Raw genomic sequence first — 24,861 nt, forward strand, 5'->3', positions numbered from 1 at the left:
TGATCCATCTCTGAGAGAAGCCCATATGACTAAGAGTACCCTAAAAGAAGTCCCAATCCACTCTATCATAGGCCTTCTCAAAACCCAAGAGTAGAATGGCTAAGGGCTGATTGCTCGCTTTAGCCCATTCGATGGCCTCCCAAAACGAGAAAATGTTATCAAAGATGGTCCTGCCGTGTAAGAATCTATTCTGAGTATCATGAATAACATCTTGCAAAATTGGCTGCAACCTGATGCTCACTGCCTTAGCGAGAATCTTATAGGCAGTCCCAAGTAAGGTGATAGGTCTCCACTGGCCAATCAATGTCTTATCCGCGCTCTTAGGAATAAGATAAATAAGCCCCTCACTGAGAGAAGAAGGCATAGAACCTGTGTTCCACATCTCCTGCAAAGCCGATGTGATCTCAGCCTCGATCTCATCCCACAAAGTAATGGAAAAAACAGGGGAGAGGCCATCCTCCCCTGGACACTTACCATGAGGTAAGGCATGAAGAGCATGGCTGAACTCATGCATAGAAAAAGGGGCATCCAGAGCGGCACACATCTCCTCAGTGATCAAATGTGGTAATGCATTTCAAACCTTCCTCTGTGCCCTGTGTCTCAAATCAGAATGCGGCTCAGCACTAAGAAGCTGGCAATAGAAATCGGTGGCAATCTGTCTAACCATAAGAGGATCTGAGTGAAGAGTGCCATGTGAATCCTGCAACTGCCTCACACTATCTCTGGCATGAGATGGGCTGTGAGAAGCAACGAAATGTTTGTTACATCTGCCACCCATCTGTGTCCAAAAGGATTCCTGGGCATGGAAATGGTGCTCCGCGTGCTGCTCAAGAGAGTGATGAAGTTCTGCTCTAACAGTACATAAAGAATATGCAACCCATTGAGCATGAGGATGTTTCTCGTGCTCTTTCTGCAAGGCAGCCAATCTATGTCTAATAGCCGTTTCTAAGTCCAAGGCCTCTTGCCTCTTAGACAGGGCACATGTGTGATAAAAGTCACTAATATCACAGAAAGCAGAGGCCAGGCTTTGAGAGGCCTGTAAGAAGTCATGAGATCTCCAAATATCAAGCATACGACGCGATAGCTCTGCATCTGAAACGAAATGATTAGGGATGCGTACATGGAGTGCTGATCCATGGCAATTCGGATCTCTCTAATACATAAAACCACTGGGCAATGATCCGATTTGGAGGTGCTTGTAGCAATAAAAGTATGTCCACCTCTGTCAAGCACCCAATCATCCACATAAAATCTGTCTAACCGTGCATAGATACATCCTAGATCTCTTCTCCTGTTAGACCATGAATAAAGAAGAGTGGATGGACTCCTCAAAATGTCATTCTCATGCCAACAATCTTTACCATGAATGGAGAGTATAAACCTCTCCCAAGACGCTCTTTCAAGAGGATGCACCAAGCCCTCATGTCCACCTCTTTTATCCGTTGGCATCTCAACCATGTTAAAATCCCCACCAATAATCCAATGGTCGGCAAAAGAGGCATCAATGTAGTGAGAGATTTCCAAAAGGCAATCCTCTCACCTCTATGGTTTTAGGAGCATAGAGGTTGAGAATACCAATGCGTGTAGTACCCTGCAAGAAGGATCCACTGTGCTCTCGCAGGCAAAATGACACCATGTCCAATGATGCAAGGCAAGATCAAAGCTGAAACAGAGATACAAACACCACCCTTGGTACCAACAGCCGGTGACCAAAAGGTGTGTCCTGAGAGAAGCTTGCCTGATCTCCCACACTGACTAGCATCCAGTTTATGCTCTTGCAAGAGCAATATATCCATAGGTCCACCTGTGACTACACAATGAATTGGGTTTTTACAATTTGTTTCCGCTGACGCGGAAAAAAACCCCCAAGACCCTGAATGTTCCGAGAGACAATCCTCATAAGGACTCAGAGTAGCAACGACCCGATCTCGTGGTCGACGAAGGAACCCCTTTAGAGGCGGAAGCACATCTCGCATAGGTAAGGGAGGGAAAATCTAATGATGTAAACCTTACCTCTCTCTCCCACTCCGGGGAAAAGCTAGGGCTAGTCCTCAGAACTGGAGAGGTACCATGACAATGCGAATGCGCAACATCATCCTCAAGGGTACAATCATCCTGTAACTGTAATGCAGCATCCTCCTATGAGGGATCCGGATCATGTGCCTGCAAGGCGTCATCCTCCAAAGAAGGATCAACATCCTGTGAGGCAAGAGTTGCATAGGGGTTAGGGTGCTCCACAACAGGGGGTGTGGAGAAAGGGGTAAGTACGGGGGCCCGAGGGTGCTTGCCATCCCTAACCACAACCCAACGCTGTGTGGTTTGCTGTGGCAAAGGAGCAGCTGGAGTCTCCGCATTTGTAGAAGGTCTCTGATGGACAGGACCATGCCACCTCCTAGCATGGCCCCTCGATCAGGGACAATCTCTAGCAATGTGACCTTGTCAACGACAAATCCGACACTGGTCAGGTCTGCCTGCAATCTCCATCCTTTGGCGGAAATGAGATCAGTCAGGTCTCTGAAGCATAACATGATCATCAGTAATCGATGGATCAGGAACAAGCACAAGGACTTGGGGTACACCATCAAGAGTGGTGGTATCGGCCGCGGAAGCTAAGGTGGGAGAGCTCGGGAGGATTGGTACCTCTAGAACCTGGCCAAAGGATGCCCCTATGGAAGCTAAAAGCTTCCAATAGGACCGAGGAAGAGCATGGAACTGTAGTGAGACCGGGGTAAGGCGCTGATCCTCCACCATTGGATCAAAGTCCACCTGGTACTGAAAGAAGAAAATCTTCCTAGGACCAAGAGGAAAGGGGCTACTAGCCAAGGCCTCAGAAGTAGCTTCTGAAGAATGAAAGTCCACCTGGAAGAAGCCTCGCCCAAGTAAACGAGTATCCTGAAAGTGCACAAGCAGCTCCGAAGGGAGAGCTGTTAGAAGCCATTCATGGGCCTGCGAACGAGGGGTGGGAACCATAAACTCTCGCAACAAGGGTAGTCTGGACCTCAAGGTCAATGTCGTGCTAAAGAGAGGTGAGTTCGTCTTGTGAAAAATTGATGATTCTCCCAGCCAGAGGGGGTGATGAGAGATTGGCTATGGCAGAAAAAGCCATAAGACCAATCAAGAAAAGTGGACGGCCGACTTGATTCCAGATAAAATAGCTGCTGAAAAAAGGCAGGAGCAAAGGAAGGGGGGCAAAGGCGGGAGCTGAAGGGCGGGAGCAGCAGGGGAAGCAAGGGCAATGGGGCAGGCGGGGGCAGCAGAGGGGCAGGCGGGGACTGAAGAAGGCAGGGGGCGGGCAGCAAAGGGGCAGGCGGGGGCAACAAAAGGGGCTGGCGGGGGCTGAAGAGAGGCAGGCGGGGGGCAGCAGAGGGGCTGGCGGGGGCAGCTGAAGGGCAGGCGGGGGCTGAAGAAAGGCTAGCGAAGGCTGCAGAGGGGCAGGCGGAGGCAACAGAGGGCAGGCGGGGGCAGAAGAGAGACAGGCGGGGGCAGCAGCGCGGGTTCACCTTCACTTTGCTTTTTCTATCATTTTGTTTTTCGTGTTTTTCTGTATTCGTTGTCATATCACCCATTTTGTGGATGCGATCTTGTGGGGAATTCGACGGTGGAGCAGGTGGTACAAGGGAAGGTAGCATGAGGAGAGTCGTGGATTATGGAGGAGAGCTGTGATGTAAGTGTGGATATGGGCAATGTAAGATCAAGTGCTGAAGTGCGGTGGGATAGGTGATCTTCATAGATGGAGTCAAGATCATGATGGAAATGAATGTGGGTTTAGTGGGTTTTTTATTTTTTGGGGGGGTGTGCGGGGGGGGGGGGGGGGGGGGGGGGGGGATTGGCTGGTAGAGGGGAACAGGAGATGGTGAAAGCGAGAGAGTATGGTCAGCTCCTATGTGAGAGAGAGAGAGAGAGACCTGCACGCAGCAATGTCTTGTACACAGGACACTCATAGATACCACCTTCAGGAGCTTTCCTGAATTGTACAGGCTTCAGCCAAACAATAGGGAGCTCACTGTATAACTCCTTTGGCCTAGACTCTGTCAAGATATGTTTCTGATAATCCCAGCGAGATCCTTCGAGATATAAACCTCGAATGTAACATCCATCATCTGGTGGCTTTGTGAGCATCTTAACTGTTTGACTATCTTTGATGATGAAATTGAAACCAACAGTGTCGATGGGGTATTTGTATTTTCTTGCAAAGTTCTGAAGGGTCCCTGTCAGGAATGCCTGCAAAGCATAGACCTTTATTAGACCTTGCAACTCACATTTATTTTATCCATAAAAATAATACTCAATAAGATCTAGAATACTTCTGATTCCAGACTGAGAACCCACCTGAGGGAAAAAGAATCCGGATATCCAGTACACAGGAGGAGCTCCTTCATCAATCCACTTTTGTATGAACTCTGTCCTCTGGAGCAGATCCACTACCCAGGAAGAGAGAGGCTTCAAGGAAGGATAGGCCTTGCTTGCCCACAAGTCTGGAACCTGAAATTGTCAATTGCAATTTGTGTGTTTTATTTAGTGCTTTTCTCCAAATAAAGTATGGATAAGAGTTATTGGAAAAGTTCACAAAGCCACCAAGGATTAAAAATCATTGGAGAAGATTTCAACATAATCATGAGTAACATCATGTGTGATCTTATTATTCAAGGGTGCATAAACCATGTTATCCTCCATGGCCTGAACTGCTCCATCTTTAGGATTCTCCTTGCCCTTCTGCTGCTGGACTTTTGCTCAGTCCTAGACTTGAAAACCTCGTGTTTTGAGGGTCATAGCAAGACAAACCACGTCCGAGAGATCATAGGACTGATGTGTGCGAATATTTTGCGTGCAAGGATGGTTTCAAACCCATCTCAAAACGCTCAATCTACTTCGACTACCATCCTTTAGAAGCTTCTAGAAGCATGCTGGGTAGTTGGTTCCCTGCTCTTCTTGCATTTAGTTAAAGCGCTCTCATTTCCACCTGAACTCTCGATGACAGTTCACGGGAACAGAATGCTTCAAGATCAACTTCTTGTGGCAATCATCCCAATAATGGAGTGGTGCCTAAATTGGTCTTCCCACCACAAAAGTGGGGCACTTGTCACCATTCTCAACATCTCTGTAAAAGACTTAAATAGCATAGAAGATCAATATGTCGATTCCGTAGAGTTTGGTACTCAACCCAGTTTGGCCCTCAATTTTGAGCCTGGCCATTATTCAGTTCACAAACAGGCAAGTAAGTTTAGACGAGATATCCACTTCCAGGACGGGGATTGGGTCTATCACTGCATCATGAAACAAAGATTGAAAACAAGTGGGCAAACATTGTCCCAAGCTTTCATTCCTTAGTTTTGGCCCTTTTCCAATAGTTAAGAAGTTAGTGATGTCTCCATGAAGTTAAAGTTGCCTACCAGTTGGACAATGCATGATGTTTTCCATGTTTCTTGGCTAAAACCATATGTTGGTCCAGAAGTGTTTGATGTTTCAGATGAACAGCAGCTAGACGTGGTAGACGAAGCAGAAGTCATTGAGCCTCAACAGATCCTTCTTCATCGTTGGAAGTATGGTTCTGGTCGACGGATACATCAATTCTATACGAAATTCTGAGATCGAGGTACCCACGAAACCATATGGCTAGACGAGGAATTCTTTCAAGAGTACCCCCAGTTGTTGGCGGACTACTTGGAAGCCATGAACTTGCCACCAAGCTAACCAGGAGGGAATGTCACATGCACTCTGCACTGTAGTGCATGGTGACAAACTGGCTCATCATCAGCAATGCAGCATCTGTACATTATTAGAACCCAGTAGGATGATATTTGTCGTGCGCCGTGACCCCATTGTATATCCTCAGTCACTTGGAGAGAATCATTCATGCATGTAGAGTCAGTAGAAGCCTTAGTGTTTGCATCAGAAAGCACTTTGCATTTTGCATAACATGCATTCATATGCCTGTGCATCACTTGGAACATCACAGAAGCCTTAGGAAATTAACTAGGATTTATTTGGTATTTTTTCAATATTTTATAGTATTTTATTAGCATTTAATGCCATTTTTTATGACAAAGTTTAATAACTTTATGTCCAATCAGACAACTTTGACCAACTCTCATCATGGTTTGGGCATCCCTGGAGTCCCACCTATGTTGTTCTTCAGCAGGAGTAGTAACCTCTGAGACTCCAGCTACCATCTAAGAAACTGTATGAGCTTGTGCAATTGTTGTTGTTAGAGGAGGACAGGATGGAAGACAAGGTTCCTTCCTAGTGATAATCACCCATAGGCCTCTGGCTATCAACAAACTTTTCAACATAAAGCTCCACAAAGAGTAATTAGACCCATCTAGCCTATCCTCAGTTGGCATGTACCCAAAGATATCTTATCCTCTTTGTGCAAGAAACAAGAGAGTCCCCCCTATGAATGGAAACTGTTTTTGCACTAACAAGCTTGTGAGAAAATACAAGAAAAGAATTGGATTGTGCACACAAGGCACTGAGATTTGACTAGATGTAAGATGCGATCACCAAGGTATTACCGGAAACAAAATGTACACTTGAGTGAGCTTAAACAATGCTCCAGGCAGTTAATTGCACTGATGCAAGAGTGCCTAGATTTGCATTGAGTTCTTGAGTGCCTATGGATATCCGGAAGACTCTTAAAGGTCTTCCAAGCAAGAACTGTGTATGCACATCTCTCCCATCCTGACCACTGCATATAACGAGATGCACCAAGTGGCCGACCGGCCTCATCCTTGATGAGCTCGTTCCACATAATAGGTTGTCGGTCAGCCTCATCCAAAGACCTAGGAAGCCTTTGTCGCAAAAAAGATCTCATGCTTCTCCATGCTCTGACAATGGCTCCAATAAGACGGGAAGATGGTGCCTTGATATCAGTGCTGGGTATCCAGTCTCTCCCGACCCGGGGTGTACATTCGGAAATCTGAGACGAGAAAAAATCCTTCCAAGGCTAAGCGCCTGGTAGGAAACCTTTGACCACAAGTTTGCACAGCAACGCCCTGCACTGAACATCCGGATCGATAATATTCAAGCCCCCCTCTTGTTTGGGCTGAATAATTGTGAGCCAAGCTACCCTGGTGCACGAGTGTCTAAGGTGCCATCCAAACCCGACTAGAGAAAATTGTGGATCAATCTCTGCAATTGACCAATGCACGCACGAGAGAAGCACCACCAAGAGGCAATAAACCACCAAGAGGCAATAAACCACCAAGAGGCAATAAACCAAGCTGAGGCAAGCAATACCTGATTAGCCACCAAAGCTCTGGAAGCTAAATCTAATCTCCTGGAGCTCCAATGAAGGAGCTTCTTCTGGATACTCATAAGTACCAGAGCAAACTGCTGTGCAGGAGAAATATCAATTCCAACTTGGCATCCCAAATATTTAGCAGTGCATCCTCTACTAATCCAAGTAAAACCAAGCTTTGCACCCCAAGCAACTCTCGGTGAATCACTAACCCAAAACCCAACAGATTTGTGCCAATTAATGAGTGCCCCTACTGCCAAACAAAACTCCTCTAGTGCTACCCGGAAGGAACATAAGTATATATGTGAAGCCTCCAAGAACGTGGTTGTGTCATCAACTAACTCAGAGTCAACCAATTCCTCTCGACTACGAATAGGCAACCTCAATCCAGAAATACCAATAGTGGAGAGAAGAAAGATGCTCATGGCCTCTGCAACTCTATATAATAATGGGGCTAAAGGGCAACCCTGCCGTACTGAGCGAGAAATTTGAAACCACGCTCGTCTATCACCACAAGTGAGCACTCTACCGTGGGCATCACAATACATGCATGAAACTCCCTTGATCCATCTTTGAGAGAAGCCCATATGGCTAAGAGTACCCTCAAGGAAGTCCCAATCCACTATATCATAGGCCTTCTCAAAATCCAAGAGTAGAATGGCTAAGGGCTGATTGCTCGCTTTAGCTCATTTGACAGCCTCCCAAAACGAGAAAATGTTATCAAAGATGCTCGTGCCGTGTGTAAGAATCCATTCTGAGTATCATGAATGACATCCTGCAAAATTGGCTGCAATCTGATGCTCACTGCCTTAGCAAGAATCTTTATGCAGTCCCAAGTAAGGTGATAGGCCAATCAATGTCTTATCCCCATTCTTAGGAATAAGATAAATAAGCCCCTCAATGAGAGAAGAAGGCATAGAACCTGTGTGCCACATCTCCTGGAGAGCCGATGTGATCTTAGCCCCAATCTCATTCCAAAAAGTAATGAAAAATAGGGGAGAGGCCATCCTCCCCAGGACACTTACCCTGAGGTAAGGCATGAAGAGCATGACTGAACTCCTGCATAGAAAAAGGGGCATCCAGAGCGGCATACATCTCCTCAGTGATCAAATGTGGCAATGCATTCGAAACCTTCCTCTGTGCCGTGTCTCAAATCAGAGTGCGGCTTAGCACTAAGAAGTTGGCGATAGAAATCAGTGGCAATCTGTCTAACCATAAGAGGATTTGAGTGAAGAGTGCCATGTGAATCCTACAACTGCTTGACACTATCTCTGGCACGAGATAGGCCATGAGTAGCAAAGAAATGTTTGTTGCATCTGCCACCCATCTGTGTCCAAAAGGATTCATGGGCATGGAAATGGTACTCCGTGCGCTGCTCAAGAGAGTGATGAAGTTCTGCCCTAACAATACATAAAGAATCTGCAACCCATTGAGCATGAGCATGTTTCTCATGCTCTTATTGTAAGGCAACCAATCTACGTCTAATAGCCCTTTCTAAATCCAAGGCCTCTTGTCTCTTAGACAAGGCCCATGTGATATAAAAGTCACTAATATCACAGAGAGTAGAGGCCAGGCTTTGAGAGGACTGTGAAAAATCATGAGATCAAGCATAAGACGTGATAGCTCTGCATCGGAAAACAAATGATCAGGGATGCATAGATGGGGTGCTGATCCATGACAATTTGGATCTCTAATACATAAAACCACTGGGCAATGATCTCATTTAGAGGTGCCCGTAGCAATAAAAGTATGCCCCCCTCTGTCAAGCACGCAATCATCCACATAAAATCTGTCTGACTGTGCATAAATACATCCTGCATCCCTTCTGCTGTTAGACCATGAATAAAGAAGAGTGGATGGTCTCCTTGAAATGTCATCCTCAAGCCAACAATCTCTGCCATGAATGGAGAGTATAAACCTCTCCCAAGGCGTCCTTTTAAGAGGATGCACCAAGCCCTCATGTCCACCTCTTTTATCCGTTAGCATCTCAACCATGTTAAAATCCCCACCAATAATCCAATGGTCGACAAGAGGCATTAGTGTAGTGAGAGATTTCCAGAAGGCAATTCTCTCACCTCTATGGTTAGGAGCATAGAGGTTGAGAATACCAATGCGTGTAGTACCCTGCATAAGAAGGATCCACTGCGCTCTCGCAAGCAAAATGACATCATGTCCAATGATGCAAGGCAAGATCAAAGCTGAAACAGAGATACATACACCACCCTTGGTACCAACAACTGGTGACCAAACGGTGTGTCCCGAGAGAAGCTTGCTTGATCTCCCACACTAGCTAGCATCCAGTTTATGCTCTTGCAAGAGCAATACATCCATAGGTCCGCCTGTGACTGCACAATGAAACTGGGTTTTTACAATGTTTCTGCCGACGCGGAAAAAAACCCCCAAGACCCTGAATGTTCCAAGAGACAATCCTCATAAGGACTCACAGTAGGAACGGCCAGATCTTGTGGTCGACGAAGGACCCCCTTTAGAGGCGGAAGTACGTCTCGCATGCGGCATAGGTAAGGGAGGGAAAATATGACGATGTAAACCTTACCTCTCTTTCCCACTCCGGGGAAAAGCCAGGGCTAGTTCTCAAAACTGGCGAGGTACCATGACAATGGGAATGCGCAACATCATCCTCAAAGGTACAATCATCCTGTAACTGTAATACAACATCCTCCTGTGAAGGATCGAGATCATGTGCCTGCAAAGCCTCATCCTCCAAAGAAGGATCAACATCCTATGAGGCAAGAGTTGCATAAGGGTTAGGGTGCTCCACAAGGGGTGTGGGTGAAGGGGCAGGTACGGGGGTCCGAGGGTGCCTGCCATCCCTAACCACAACCCAACACTGTGTGGTCTGCCGTGGCAAAGGAGCAACTAAAGTCTCGGCAACTGCAGAAGGCATCTGATGGGTAGGACCGCCTCCTAGCATGGCCCCTCGATCTGGGACAATCTCTAGTAATGTGGCCCTGTCGCGACGACAAATCTGACACTGGTCAGGTCTGCCTGCAATCTCCATCCTTTGGCAAAAATGAGATCCGTCAGGTCTCTGAAGCATAATATGATCGTCAGTGATCGATGGATCATGAACAAGCACAAGGACCTGGGATACACCATCAAGAGTGGCAGTAAAACAGCCGCCGTAGAAGCTGAGGCAGGAGAGCTGAAGACTGGTACCTCTAGACCCTAGCCAAAGGATGCCCCTATGGAAGCTACTGAAGAAGAGCAGGGAACCGCAGTGAGACCGGGGCGTCGATCCTCTGCCACCACTGGATGAAAGCCCACCTGGTACTGAAAGAAGTAAATCTTCCTAGGACCAAGAGGGAAGGGGCTACCAGCCAAAACCTGAGAAGTAGCTTCTGAGGAATGAAAGCCCACCTGGAAGAAGCCTCGACCAAGCAAACAAGTATCCTTGAAGTGCACGATCAACTTCGAAGGGAGAGCTGCTAGAAGCTGATTTGCCTCACTCTATAATGGATAATCCAGAAAGGTGGACTTGGGACTCTTTTATGTCTCTAGTCCTTAAGCAAGACATTTGGTCCTGGCTGCATCCTTATGATTCTGGCTTTACTTTTCAATCTCACCAATATCTTGGTACTTGGAGCAAGCTAGATAGAATGTATGTTATATGTACGATGATTTATTTTTGCCTGAGATATTGAAAGTGGTTGTGGAGTGGCAGCATGTTCTTTTGGATCATTTCCCAGTGGCCTTGGACATAATGCATCAGCCTGTGGATGTTTATAAAACTTTGCTTTGGAGGCTGCCTTTGTGCTTCAATCATAGCTTTCTTGATCATGAGTTCTTTCATGGATACATTCTAAAATTGATTGATAATTTTCAGCTATGTTTTATACAACAGGGAATGTCAGCCTAGGATTGCTTTTTGTCTAATGTTCAACGCCTTGCTCGTTAGTATGGTATTCATCGGGCCTCAAAAAGGAGGCAAGAGTTGACACTGCTGCAATCTTTACTCGGGGCAATCTCAGACGGCTATATCACCAGGGAATGATAGAGTGGATACTCTTGTTACTTGGCTCTCTCGTAGAGTTGCTGCATGTTAGGAGGCAAGTTATATGAGGGCTAAGTTATCTGCCCGGTTGGAGGCCCTTAAGGATAATAATTGTCACTCACATAAATTTTATGCTCAGTTGCATCCCTCTTATGCTAGAGAGAATACTGTGAGACTTGAAAATTCATTGAGAGAGATAATTTCAAAGCCTCATAGCATCATTGATTTGTGTGTTCAGTTTTACCAGGAGCTTTTGGACACTCCTGAGGTTGCTATCTAATGATGTTCATCAAGCACGCGCTAGTATTCTAGCATTGGTGCAACATCAAGTATTTTTGGACTCTGCCAATATTTTAGATGCTGATATTACAAAGCACGAGGTTAGCTTTGTGCTTACTCATTTGCCCAAGGATAAGAGCCCAGGTTGGGATGGCATTACGAATGAATTGTTTTCCAAGTATGCGGATCAATTGAAGGGTCCATTGATGTAAACCGGCCTCTGTCTTCAGACAAAACCAAAGGGCGGTGCGAAAACAAACTTGCACACAAAACACTTCAACACCATCGAGGACCTAGAAAAGGAAAGCAAACAAGGGGAGCTGGAGTGCTCTTGCAAACAGTACACGAACACTGATTGGCCCCAAAACGCAGTGGCGCCCCTTCCGGTATTTCTTTAATTGATTATAAGAGCTTTGATTACAATAAGGCTAGAAACTCAGCCGTCATAGTAGAACTCCTGAAGCCTGCAAAGACCCTGCATCATAGCTTCTTGTCCACTCGGCATATCCACAAATAAGTCCAACTATTGTTCACATCGGAAGACTCTCTCACATTGAGTCCTGCATACAGAAGTCAGGGCTGCCACAACCATCCATAGCCTCTCACCCTATGAACAACATCACACCTTGACACATCCAGTGCTCCTGTTTCACAATAAAGACTCCAAACTGTTTCCCAAAAGAGAACTCGCATCACAGCATAGCATAGGCATTATGCCCACCCTTATAGTGTGTACAAGCCCATAAGTTTTATAGTACATATTACACTTAGTACTTTTAATGTACTAAGTGCACTATGTGCACTAGAGCAAATATATACGTGTGATAGGGGAGTCACACACTCATACTTTGTGAGTTGACTTATCCCCACATGTCTCTCTCTCTCTCTCTCCCTTCTTCTCTGTGTGTGTCTCCCACATGAAACCCTAACTGTTTCAGCTGAGCTTCTTTAGCTCCCTTCACCACGTGCTGCAGCCTGATTGCTGCAGTCCAACACACGTGCCCGCCTTCCCTGCATGGGGGAGAGAGAGACAGAGAGAGAGAGAGAGAGCAGTCCCACCTTGCACTTGCAGCCCCCTGCCGCCAAAAAGCACACACGCCTCAAGCTGCAGCTCAACCCCCTCCAAAAGAAGCATAGGCACCAATAATAGCATAAGGGCCCCGATTATCCCCTAGAAGGGGTTCTTTTATTTTTAAAGGCTTTTAAAGCTTTGTCCCCTCCAAACCCCTTTGTCCCCAAGAAAGGACTTTAATCACTTGGCCCAAAACTGGTGCCATTCACACAGTCCACCATGTCCTCGTGCACACTTGCATACTGTGAAGAGAAAAACACAGGTTGTAACAATTGACATCTATTTGTCAGGAGATCTGTCAATCTGGAGCTATGCCTCATTCTTGGAAAGTGGGAGTGATTCGGTTGTTGCCAAAGGTGCCTTCTCCCTTTGCTTTAAAACATTCGAGGCCTATCTCTTTGATGGGTTGTATGTATAAGGTTTTCTCTAAAGTCTTCGCAAACAGATTGCATGAGTTTCTGCCGGACTTGATACACCCTGCTCAGTATGGGTTTATAAAGGGGCGCAATATCTTGCATAATACCCTTAATGTTCAAATAGGCATTGATTATGCAAGGAAAACAAAGCAAGAGGTGGTGATGGTTTAGCTGGATTTGGAGAAAGCCTTTGATCATGTCAGCTCGTCTTTCCTTGCTGAATTGATGCATTCTATGGGTTTTGGGCCACGTATGTCTCATTTGATCTACACTCTCAGCCATGGATCTCAGTCTTGGATTATGATGAATGGTGGAGTTATGTCCCCAGTGTCCCTTACTCGCTCTCTGCAGCAAGGATGTCCGTTGAGCCCTTTGCTATTTGGTTTGAGCCCTTTACTATTTGCTTTGGTTACCCATCCCATGCTTACTTTGCTTACTTAGTTGGCTCAAGAGGGGAGGTGGTTGGGCTAACTTTGCCTTCGGGTCAGCAATTGATGGGTCAAGCACTGACTGATGATTCATTTATGTTTCTTAAAGCGAACAAAGCCAACATTGAGAGGGCAATGGAGCTTGGTCTTTGTTTGTGAAAGCTTCTGAGTTGTATATAAATACCCAGAAGTTAGCCCTTCTTAGTTGCACAAAGAGAGATTTCCAAGAGCTTGGTTGGCAAGGTCATGTTGTGCTGAGTGGGACCATTTTAGGTCACTTGGGCTATCCTATCGGAGTGGATGTCACCAACAAACAACTTTTACAATGGATCTCAGGCCGTATTGGGGATAAGTTTGTGAGCTGGAAGTCTCAGGCATGGCGGTTTTACACCCGGCCGAAAGTGGCACAGGTCATTATGCTAGCTATGCTTTCTTATTTCTTGCCCTTACTTCCTTGGTCTCGAAAGGCTTTGACAGCTCTCACCCAGCCACTTCGATTCATGTTGTGGAAAAGGAAAGGCAATAATCTAAGGTTGACTTGGGTTTCGTGGAAGCATATTACCACCCTGAAGAGATTAGGAGGGGCAGCTTTGTTGGATGTTTGGGCACACCTTCTTGCCCGTAGGTGGACTTTACTTGTAACTTGGTTGAACACAATGCGAATCAATACACTTAAATACACTAAGATTTGATGGACACATGCTCAATACAAGAAGTAATTTGCTGAATTGACAAACAAGAGACACAATGAGCCGGAACAGCTGGCCCCTCCCTCAAATAAAGTATATTGATCTTGGGAGAATCAAGTATATAGTGTCATGGGCATTTCTGACTAGATTTCCATACAAATGCATATGAATACAGTATTGCAAACAAGTGGTTGTTGATGTAGACTTGCAACTCACATTACCCTCTCAAGTGTCCATGTTCCCTACCATCTGCTCTCTATTGTTCCACCAACACATGGTAGCAACAATCTGCAAGAGAGTACGTAGGACAATCTACAAGAGAGTACGTAGGTATGCGATCTTGTAATCCGGTTCCTCTCTCCTGCTACTTGCTTCCATATTTAAGCATAAAAGATTACCAATTGCAAGAAGAGTCGATGACAGCGGAAGTCTTTGCGATGGAAGTCCTTAGAGTGATGAGATCTTCGATTTGTCGCATTTCTTCGCGACAAAAGTCTTCAAGAGGATGAAGGGAACCCTGGGAAAGCTTCCCCTATGGTTCAACTTGAGAAAGGAGGGCTGAAATTAGGGTTTTTAGCAAAAAGACCAAAAATTACAACAGTAAACAGAGCTGTTTTGCTGAATTTCAGTCATTGGGAGTGTGTGGGAGAGTGATTAGCACCCGGAAACACTCTTGGAAGCTTGGATATGGAGCTGGGAAGGAGAAAGTGCAGAAAATACAGCCCAAATGCCCTCATGAAGGAGGCGCCAATCTCTAGAGAGAGGAGGAGGAGTGAGGTGGTGAGTTGTCCAGTGTAGGTGGCAGGCAGGTGCTTTGTGGAGCAAGCTAGAGTGGACACATGGCTGGTTACTTCCTTTGTACAAAGGGGATAAGGTTTGGGCAGTGAACATTGGGTTTTGTCCACCTCGGGACATCAATGTGTGTGAACACCGGGCTGATCATAATTTATAAATGAGTTTTGGTCATCCAAACTTAATGAAGTGTGTACACACTCACTTATAAATTAGTGTTAACTCCTAAGGCTAGGTTTATGACCAATACTTACCACCTGTCACATGCCACATAACCATGTCAGCAGACACTTTCACACGCACAATTTGCGGGCGGGCGTCCCCTTACCCGGAACTACACATTGGTCAAACAAGCATGAAAACAACATGCAATTTCAATTGCAAGCAAGCACATAAAGATGCTATGCAATGCAGCATTGGTATGGACAATCCCCGTTCATGAGATTATACCAAAATAGATGTGCTCCAGGCAAGTACACGAGGTACCAGACCCAATGGAGCACCAATCCACCAGGCAATTCCGAGCATGTACACAGAGGTACAAGTCCCAACGGAAAGCCAAGTCCACAGTATCACATGAGTGGCATCAATCCCCGGCATATACAACTGCCATGGACACCAATCCAATGTACATACATGATGAGAAAGCACGTGTGGACCAATTGGGTGGCCAAATGGTGACATTACTTCAGCCTATGTGTGTTGATTCCTAGCCATGGATAGACATGACTGTTGCATTTTTGGAGGATGTGGGTATTGTGCATGGGAAGACCCGGATTGTTGCATCTTGGTGGGATGTTCTAAATGCTTCACAATCTGTGTGTATCTGCTTCTCCTCTGCTGGATCACTTGGTTAAATCATGGTAGGAGGTGTTATGGTTCACTTCTTGGAGACCTCCAGTTTCTCGTCGAGATGAGAACTCCCTCCTTGAAGAGGTATTGGCCACCTCTTGTGTGATTACTTGGCCAGAGAAGAATAGTTGCAGACGGCAATTCAATCGTATGGCAAGACTGGGTGTTGTGAGGATGTCTGATACTTTGTTGCTTGGGCGGCTGCGAATGTTATCATTCCGCCGTGCGTCATCGACACTCTTTTAAGTGAGGGGGGGGGATCCATCTTACTCGACATGTTCAGTTACTTTTCTATGTGTGTGAGTGTCTCTGCTCTCTGGAGAGTAATTCCCTGCCGTGTAGGGGCTGGGAGTGGGATGGATCTCTGGAAAAATGTAGTAATCTGCGTCTGTCGTCCCCCCTCTGGAGCTGTCTGAGCCTGTAATGATGTCTCTCTGTGGCGCTGTATGTCTAGAATGAATCTCCCCAGTATGCGCTGGTCTGCTGCCTCAAAGATCTGGCGTAGGGAATGTGGCTCTCTGAATAAAATGGGATATCTCTCTCTGATGGCTGTATATGCTCTGCATCTCCATACATAACCTCACTCTCCACCTCCTCTCTGCACAATCTGCATACCCTCTCCTCTCGGGGGATCCGTGCTGCTCTGCCAATCTCAATCTCCAATCGGTGTGATGAAACTCTAAGCTGACCAATAGCCACTCGGGAGCCGTGTGGTAAAAAGCCCTCCATGTATCTAGGCCTCTCTATAAATCCATCATCAGTGATACTCATGAAGTGATCTCTGTAGTATAGCATCTTCGGTGGAAGAGGCTGTGTAGGCGATATCCATGTCTCTCGTGTATAGAGCTGCCATAGGTCCTGTCTCAATACTCTGTTCCTCTCACTATGAGAGAGGCGGATATGTGGTGCATCCCTGTCATATTGGAATGGTGGTAGATGATCCATGTCTAGGCCATGCTGTGAGAACCAATGTGTGACTTGTGCATACCATGATCCTCTGTCTCCTGCCTCAGTCAGCTGTCTAGATGCCTCAAAAGCTCTGTATGACAATCTGTCCTGTGGCATATCTCTGAATCTGTCTAGCAGACATATAGTTTGAAATATGGCCTCTACCATCATAGGAGGCGCAGCAAACTCTGCTCGGATAATGTCATGAAGTACTGACGGTTTGCTGCGTATCATGCGTGCCATCATGAGGGCCTGTGGTCTCTCTATGTGTGTCCACCAATGGGTAGCAAGGCCTGGCGCCCATACCGTTGCTCCATACATCAATGCCGGTGTGACTAATGTGTCAAATAGCCACCCCTTCGTACGGGGCTCCTGAAAATGCGCCTGGTGGCACTGTCTCTCTAGCATAGCCAATGCTGCATATCCCCGTGTCAATCTAGCTCTGGCTGCTGAACCCATGGTGAAGCGTGTGGCTGCTGCAGAGAAGGTAACCCCTAGGTACACGTATGATGTCACCACCTCCACCTGGCATCTTGCGAGAATGAATGTCAGCTGACTCCTGCCCTGTCTCGATGTATGAAAGACAATAACCTTGGTTTTCCCAAGGTTCACAGTAAGACCCCTCTGTGTGCAGAAATCATCGATTGCATGTAGATGTTGCTGTAGACCACCTGGAGACTCAGACACTAATACAATATCATCAGCATAAAGCATAATATGTACTGAGGTGCCTGCTAAATCAACTCCATCACCGCCTCCCCGTGTAATGAAGTCAGCCACCTCATCAATGTATAACCCAAATAGCGTGGGGGAAAGTGGGCATCCTTGCTTCACACCAATGGTGCTAGCTATAGTCTCGGACATACCTCCTGGACATCTGACTCGCCCAAAAACCTGCTCATATAATGCATAGATGTCCCATGTCATATCTGCTAGTATGCCAAGAGACTGCAGGCGCTGAAAGAGCCTCTCTTGTGGTACTGTGTCAAATGCCTTGCGGAAATCCACAAAGCAGCAATAGAGCTTTCTCTTCCTCACTCTGGCCTGATCAATCATACATCTCAAAGTGAATACATGGTCAGTGGTAGAGAAAGCTCTCCTAAAGCCTTCCTGCCCTGATGAGCGTAAACCTGCTCGCTCAGCATATAAGCTAAGCTCTTGCTCCAACACTGCACCATAGAGTTTGGCCAGCACGTGGCCAACCATAACCGTCCTGTAGTTGCTCGGATCGAGCATATCCCCTGTTTTGTGAATCGGCACAATGGTGTGCATCGTCCACTCCGTAGGCAAACCCTCTTCTAGTGCCCTCTTAAACAGGTGTGCAAGAAAGGAGCCAAAGAATCTATTGCATATATGAGATGCTCACCCTGCAGGCCCATATGGTCGGCGGCCCGTCCATGCTGTAGGCGGCGGATAGCTTCCTGTACCATCGAGTGGGTAAAAAAGCTAGATGTGGTAGGTCGAGGCTCCTGTGGCTGAGGTATAGGTGGCTGCTGTGGGGCGTGGTATAGGCCCTCTGCATATGTGTGCCCCGTCTGTGGGTCTGCAATAGGTGTCGGTGTCTGGGGCTCTCTGAAGTGCCGCCATGAGACAGGGCTATCTCTACTCATGAAGAAATGAAAGATCTCTAGCTCCTGTATCTTTGCAAAGGCCCGCCTTTTGCGGCGAGTAAGTCTCCTCATCTCTCTCCTCGACTCTTGCTCTGTGATGGCTCCCAAGGCTCTCTGTATGCGGAGCCGTGAGTATAGGGCTCTGCACTCGTCATCATACCATCTGTTCTGGGACATAGTCCCAGATCTCGCAGGCTCTCCTGAGTGGACACGATGTGGGAAGCTCTGTAATGCAGCCGTGTGTAGGAGTGATGCCAGCTCGGCTGTAATGGTATCCATAGGTGCCAGGGGATCCATGAGTAGGAGCCCATCCTCTACTCTGCCAGTGTATATGTCTGCCATGTCATGTGTGAAGTAGATGGTAGTGTGTGGCATCGGTATGTGGGGGGCTGGTGATACTGGTGATCCGGCTAGTGAAAATGCCAAGTATGTATGATCTGCCCCAAAAGAACGAGGTGGAATGGAGAATGAGGTGACAAGCTGTGATGCGTCCAAAGACCCCATAATGTAGTCTACCACCGTGCCTCTGGTCCGTGTATGACCCCCATGTGGGAAGCATGTCAGCCCTCCTGATCCTGGCCACTATAGCATCCCGTTATAAATAACGAGACGATGCCTGGCTCCCAACTCTAGTAAGGGTCCCCATAATGTCCTCCGTCTGGTCAGGTGTCCTCTGATGCCCAACTAGCCCCTATCTCCTCTGATGCCCGACTAGCCACTCTCTCCTCTGGATCCACAGGGTGGAGGATCTCCATGTCATCATAATCATACACCTCACACTATCTGCTCTGTGTGTGGGCATTGAAGTCGCCCGTAAGAAACACTTCCCCTAGTGTAGAATAATGCATAATCTCCTCTGACAGACAAGTGTATGGCGAGGCTCCTGTCTCCTCCTCTTGTGGCGGCATGTCCTCTGTAATGACATAGGAGGATCCTGATGGAGAAAAGTAACATAGAGCTATGTATATAACCCTGTCCTATGAGAGCTGTAAGCTGATCCACATGTATCTCGCCTTTGGATCCTGTGCTATCACTCTCAGTCTCCCCTGTAGCTCCCGTCTGAATAGAACTGCTACTCCCCTTGACCCTCTCGAGGTACCCTGGCGTGTGGTCCTCCTGTATGCTGACTGCCACTGGAATCCCTCTACTCGAGGTAGCCCTCTCTCTGGGCTCTGATGTGTCTCTGTCAGAAGTATGATGTCTCTCCCCACCATAACATGCTCCAGTCGTCCAGGCTGCACCCATAGTGAACCATTACAGTTCCATACTGCCATGTGTATCTCTGTCAGTGGCCTGGTCTGTGTCCCATAGCCCCCAAACCGCTAATCCATGGGCCGGCCATCAATGATGACCCGACCATCGAGAGAGAGAGAGAGAGAGAGAGAGAGAGAGAGAGAGAGAGAGAGAGAGAGAGAGGAAGAAGAAGAAGAAGATTGTATTATTGTCCGCTGGGGGCCAAATATGACCCATGGGACCAACAAACTAGTATAAGACAAAAAAAAAAAAAGTCTCCTTTTGTTACTATGAAGGGTAAAACTAGAGAGAGAGAGAGAGAGAGAGAGAGAGAGAGAGAGAGAGAGAGAGGTTCATGTGGAATACCTGGTTATTAAAGATGCTGTTGCAAAGCATTTCCAAGTCAGGTGACATCATTACCAACCCCTTGAGTGCTTTTAACGCTTCTTTCAATGTTACCTTCATGGTGTTAAGCAAACCATTGTATCGAATGCATTCTTGTGTTAGAACTGTGTTCATACTTTCTGTGTACATAGTTGGATAATTCTGTAGAACAGCTTCAACATCAAAGGTGGGAGGTAGCTTTGCAAGAATGTCTTGACAAGACTTCTCAATGGTCTCCTCCCGTGACATTCCCCCAGTTCCTGAAGCTCTTTCCCTTGGTTGGAATGATAATAATGTGTTAAAAACATCATAAGACTCATTCTGATCACATGTGATATCAGCGTTCTCATGAAGGCCAAATATCTCTGGCTTGGGCACAAGTGGAAGATCTTTGACATAAGAAACAAAGCCATTTACATTTGTTGCCTCGGGGACACAATACACCCCTGACTCACTGAAGCAGTATTTTGTTTCTGTGATAACCTGGCCACAAAAGACACCACTTAAGAATGTTAGTTGCTTCCCGTATTTTAATTCTTTGATGAATTATATTGCATTAATCAATATCAATATTTATCTGCAGTTTCTCTATTACAGTTAAACCGGTTAAGCATGACATGACCTCCGGAATTATAAACTTGAGTAGAAGATTATTAATCAATCTCCTATCCTTGTCGTCTGTTACACGGCCACCATAGTTGATTTCTCCACACAGAAACCGAATAACCTGGATACTCAATCGTATCATATCAGTAGCAAAATCAACAATTTTCTTGATCTTTATTATTTAAACAATAAATTAAAATTAAAAACTGGATAGTAAAAGTTTATAGAAAATCTGTTTTACCTTGTAAGGAATTGCATCATATTCATTGAGAAACATCCGGATTTGAGTTTGGCATACGGAGAGATCCCCATCTGTAAACTCATACCTTATATTCCAGCCTAAAGCCCCAAATTTTCTTCTCTCTTGAATTACAGCATGGAATAAGCATGTTGCAAACAGGAACTTTTTCCATTCTTCTGGCTTAGCACAATCATTTACAATCTTGTCTGTGTATCGGAGGTATGATCTTAGAAGGTTTGACTTTAACCCTTTTGGGGGTTCTAAAGTCATTTTTACACCATTTTGGAGTATTGAAACAGGAAAATCTGGGCTGGGCATGCTAGTCAGCCAAAGGCGGAAGTCTTTGTGCACCTGAATGAACAAAGAATCATATTATAATAGGTTTATAACGTGCATTCAACTTAAGAGGGAGATTAATCTATTAAACTCTTGTAAGTGGAAACATGACCCATCCTTGTTGATTTTTAGTAGGAAACAAAACCAAAGTTTAAGATTTCAATTCTGAGTCAATGAATATTACACGTACCTTCTCTGGGTCGATGTTGTCAACAATGCGCTCAAGAGCCGGCATCCATGATTGTGATAAGTGACAGTTTTGAAGGCAAACCCACATCCCACGCTCCATCCCTAGTTCAAGAAGCCTCTCTGCTTTGGGTCCCTGACCTTGTCCTAGGGAAACCTAGAAGTACAAAACAAAAAATAGAAAAGGTAAACCACCACACCAAATGGCTGCTCTGTGCTCATCTTACTCAATTACTATTGCTTGCTATGTGTTGAAAGACTAGATAAAGAACACAGAGCTTGGGTAGTGAGATCAAAACCATGGTTAAGAGCTTTAGAAAAGCCTTCACCTTCATCTTAGCCTGTCTTGCTCTGGCCCGCCTCTTTCTAATTGCTTTTGTGCCTGTTCCCCACAAGACTTTCCATGGATTTGATTCCCGTCAGCTAAGCGACTATTGGTGGCAAGCAGCCACAACCCTAGTGCACGACTTTCCTGAAGAAATTCAGCAGCCGCAGCAGATGACTTATGAAATGCAACAGGCAGAGTAACAGATTCAGCCCTAAACTCAGCCATGGTATGTTGGACAGCCGTCAAATGCTCAGGTGAGAGGAGGAGTTTCCAACATGTTTGCTGTCTTGGGTGTGGAACAATCCACTTTTCAGCTGTTCCCTCCTCAATATACAGTGTCTGTACACCCACAACTTCTAGCACGTATGCCGTCTCCACAACCTAGTCCTCCTAATGCACCAGTTTCCGATCCTTCATGCAACAATTTCATGCAATTGTACTCCATCACCAGAGGCACCTGGGGGACTATAGGTCTCAGGGTTCTCCAACAACAGCATCAAGACTCCCCAAGCATGTGTCATTCCACTCGGAACCTTTTTCCGCCCTCAAGTAAGAGTGTAAGGAGGTCCATATTGATATCTGGCTAGGCAAGCGGCATGGGACACCTAGGTAGAACATAGGTCAATGCAATGCATCATTCTACACCAATGTCCCTTCATCAGTTGGTAACTTGATTATTCGGTTATAGTGTTGAAAATGGTTTTTTCCTATTTTGTGAGCAATTTTTAACCATGTTAGAGAATGTATCCAAATAAGAGTTCTGTGAGAGACTTGTAGCATTTCTAGAGTAGAACAACTTTGTCTTTTCGCGTCTGATCTAATTCTTCCGCCATGGTCCCCAAACAAAGGTCCAAATTTGCTACATAAGTTTTTTGGTGTTGATTGTATCGTGTTTTGCCATAGAACATGTTCATACAAAACAAAAAGAGAGAGCACCAATTCTTGCCAACTTGCAGGTCACAGTGAAGGACCGGGTGTGCGTCTGCTCAGATGAGTTGAAAGACCTCTTGCTCAAGAGTCCAATTACTTACTAGCTTGCCTACAAAGCCGCAGCCAAAATAAAGAACAATCTCTTTTGTGGAGAATTCTTCTCTCTCTTGTGATTTGCGTCATTTGATGACTCGTGACATTGAGGTTTCAAAGATTGATTTTTGCAAATTGTGTAAAATTTTCAAAATCTCTTTTGAATCATTTGTCATAGTTCTCCCAGTGTGGCCTAATCCACTTCCTAAAAACTCCCGATCACGGATCCCAATGAAGATATCTGATAGGACATCCACCATACAACCATAAGCACCAAGAGCCATGGGTCACAATATCAGGCGGAGGGTCAACATTTTGCCAAGCATAATCTCCTGCATGTCACATTTCAACAATTTCCATCTTGGTTGGATAGACACACAATCTCAATAAAAACACAATCTCCCTCCTCATCCTGATCCAACGAGGCTAACACTTGTAATGGCACTCATCCAGGAGAAAACTCCCAACCACCTAGGATGATGCTGATCGTGAAACATGCCAATAATCTTCCCATGAGGTGTAGCTACATCAATTTGATCGATCTGTCTAAGACTCCCTCTAAGGTACTGGGTAGATGCTCCTCTGCGATCCTTAGGAAGACTTTTGAGAGTTTTCCAAGCAATAACTGTCAATGCACATCTCTCCTAGCCTTGCCAGTGCATATATCAAGATGCACCCAAAGGTTGCCCACCTTATCTCTAGTAAGGTCATTCCACATAATGGGCTGTATATCAACCTCGTCCTCTGATCTAGGAAGCCTTTGTCTCAAAAAAAGGTCTCGTGCTACTCCAAGCTCTGATAATGGCAGCTACAAGTGGAGAGGAAGGTACCCTATACTCTACCTCAGTAAAGATGAAACGTTATGAGCATCCAATTCCCACCACCACGAGGTGTATAGCCGGAAATGTGAAACATAAAGAAATTCTTCCAAGATTCAATGCCCAAAAGGAATCCTCTAATTGCTAACTTGCAAAGCAATGCTCTACATTGTATATCCGGATCTACATTATTCAACTCCTGTTGTCTGGGCGTGTAACAGCCTCCCAAGCACCTGTGTGTCTAGTGTACCATCCAAACACGACCAGAGAAAGTTACAGACCAATCTCTGCAATTGGCCAATGCATCCACAAGAGCAACACCACCATGAGGCAATGAACCAAGCTGAGGCAAGTAGTACTTGGTTAACCACTAAGGCTTTGGAGGCTAGATCCAATCTCCTTCGATAACCACCAAGGCTTTGGAGTAGAACTCTAATGAAGAAGTTTCTCCCTAATGCTCGTAAGTACTGGTGCAAACTGTTGTGCAGGCGATATATCAACCCCAACTTGACACCCCAAATGTCTCGCAGTACACCCTATGTCAATCCGAGTAAACCCGAGCTCTGCATCCCATTATCTCTTTGCGAGTTACTAATCCAAAAACAGACTCACTTATGCCAATTAATGAAAGCCCCCCTTGCAGAAAGGCAAAACTACTCCAATGCAATCCAAAAGGGACATAAACATGTGTGAGGCCTCGAGGAACATAGCAATATCATCAACAAGCTCAAAGTCCAAAAGCTCATCCTCACTGCGCAAGGGCAGACTCAAATCAGAGACTCCAACAATGGAGTGAATAAAGATGCTCATAGCCTCGGCAACGATGAGATATAACATGGGGCCTTCAGGGGCATTATCCTTGTCGTACATAACGAAAGATCTGGAAGCGATCACCTTTACCACCATATGCGAGCACACTACTGTGAGCATCCCAATACAAGCATGAAACACCTTTGATCCAGTCTTGAGAGAATCCCATACTTCTAAGAGTTCCTTAAAGGAAATCCTTATCAACTCTATCATATGCATTCTCAAATTCTTCTCAAAGTTCAGCAATAAGATGGCTAGAGGCTGGTTTCTTTCCTTAGCCCATTCAACTACCTGCCAAAAAGAGAAGATATTATAAAAAATGCTTCTTACTTGAAGGAGCCCATTCTGCATGTCATGACTCACATCTTGCAATACCAACTGCAAGCCCATGCTTACTGCTTGGCAAGTATTTGTAGGAAGTCCTAAGCAATGTGATAGGCCTTCATTGATTGATATTCGTCTTATCACCACCTTTTGGGACAAGGTGAATAAGACCCTCAGCAAGAGAACAAGGCATACTTCCTGTGTTCTAGATTTCCTGAAGGGCCATAGTGGTATGCT

The 24,861-nt window shown here is 45.8% G+C and overlaps 1 protein-coding gene across 1 annotated transcript in view; it reads right to left on the minus strand.

Annotated features, from left to right (window-relative positions):
• LOC147603900 (uncharacterized) overlaps positions 1–24,861 on the minus strand; it is a 267,683-nt gene that overhangs the window by 15,412 nt on the left and 227,410 nt on the right. Inside the window, exons 45-48 of the mRNA XM_086795826.1 lie at positions 21,326–21,478; positions 20,800–21,150; positions 20,575–20,679; positions 19,935–20,435 (exon numbers count right to left, since the gene is read on the minus strand). Coding sequence (XP_086651952.1) covers positions 19,935–20,435; positions 20,575–20,679; positions 20,800–21,150; positions 21,326–21,478 — 1,110 coding nt within the window. The remainder of the gene's footprint in view (positions 1–19,934; positions 20,436–20,574; positions 20,680–20,799; positions 21,151–21,325; positions 21,479–24,861) is intronic.

The sequence above is a fragment of the Cibotium barometz genome, chromosome 63 (genome assembly GCF_041138505.1).
Source record: "Cibotium barometz isolate CiBa-2024 chromosome 63, ASM4113850v1, whole genome shotgun sequence".
Classification (NCBI taxonomy): domain Eukaryota; kingdom Viridiplantae; phylum Streptophyta; class Polypodiopsida; order Cyatheales; family Cibotiaceae; genus Cibotium; species Cibotium barometz.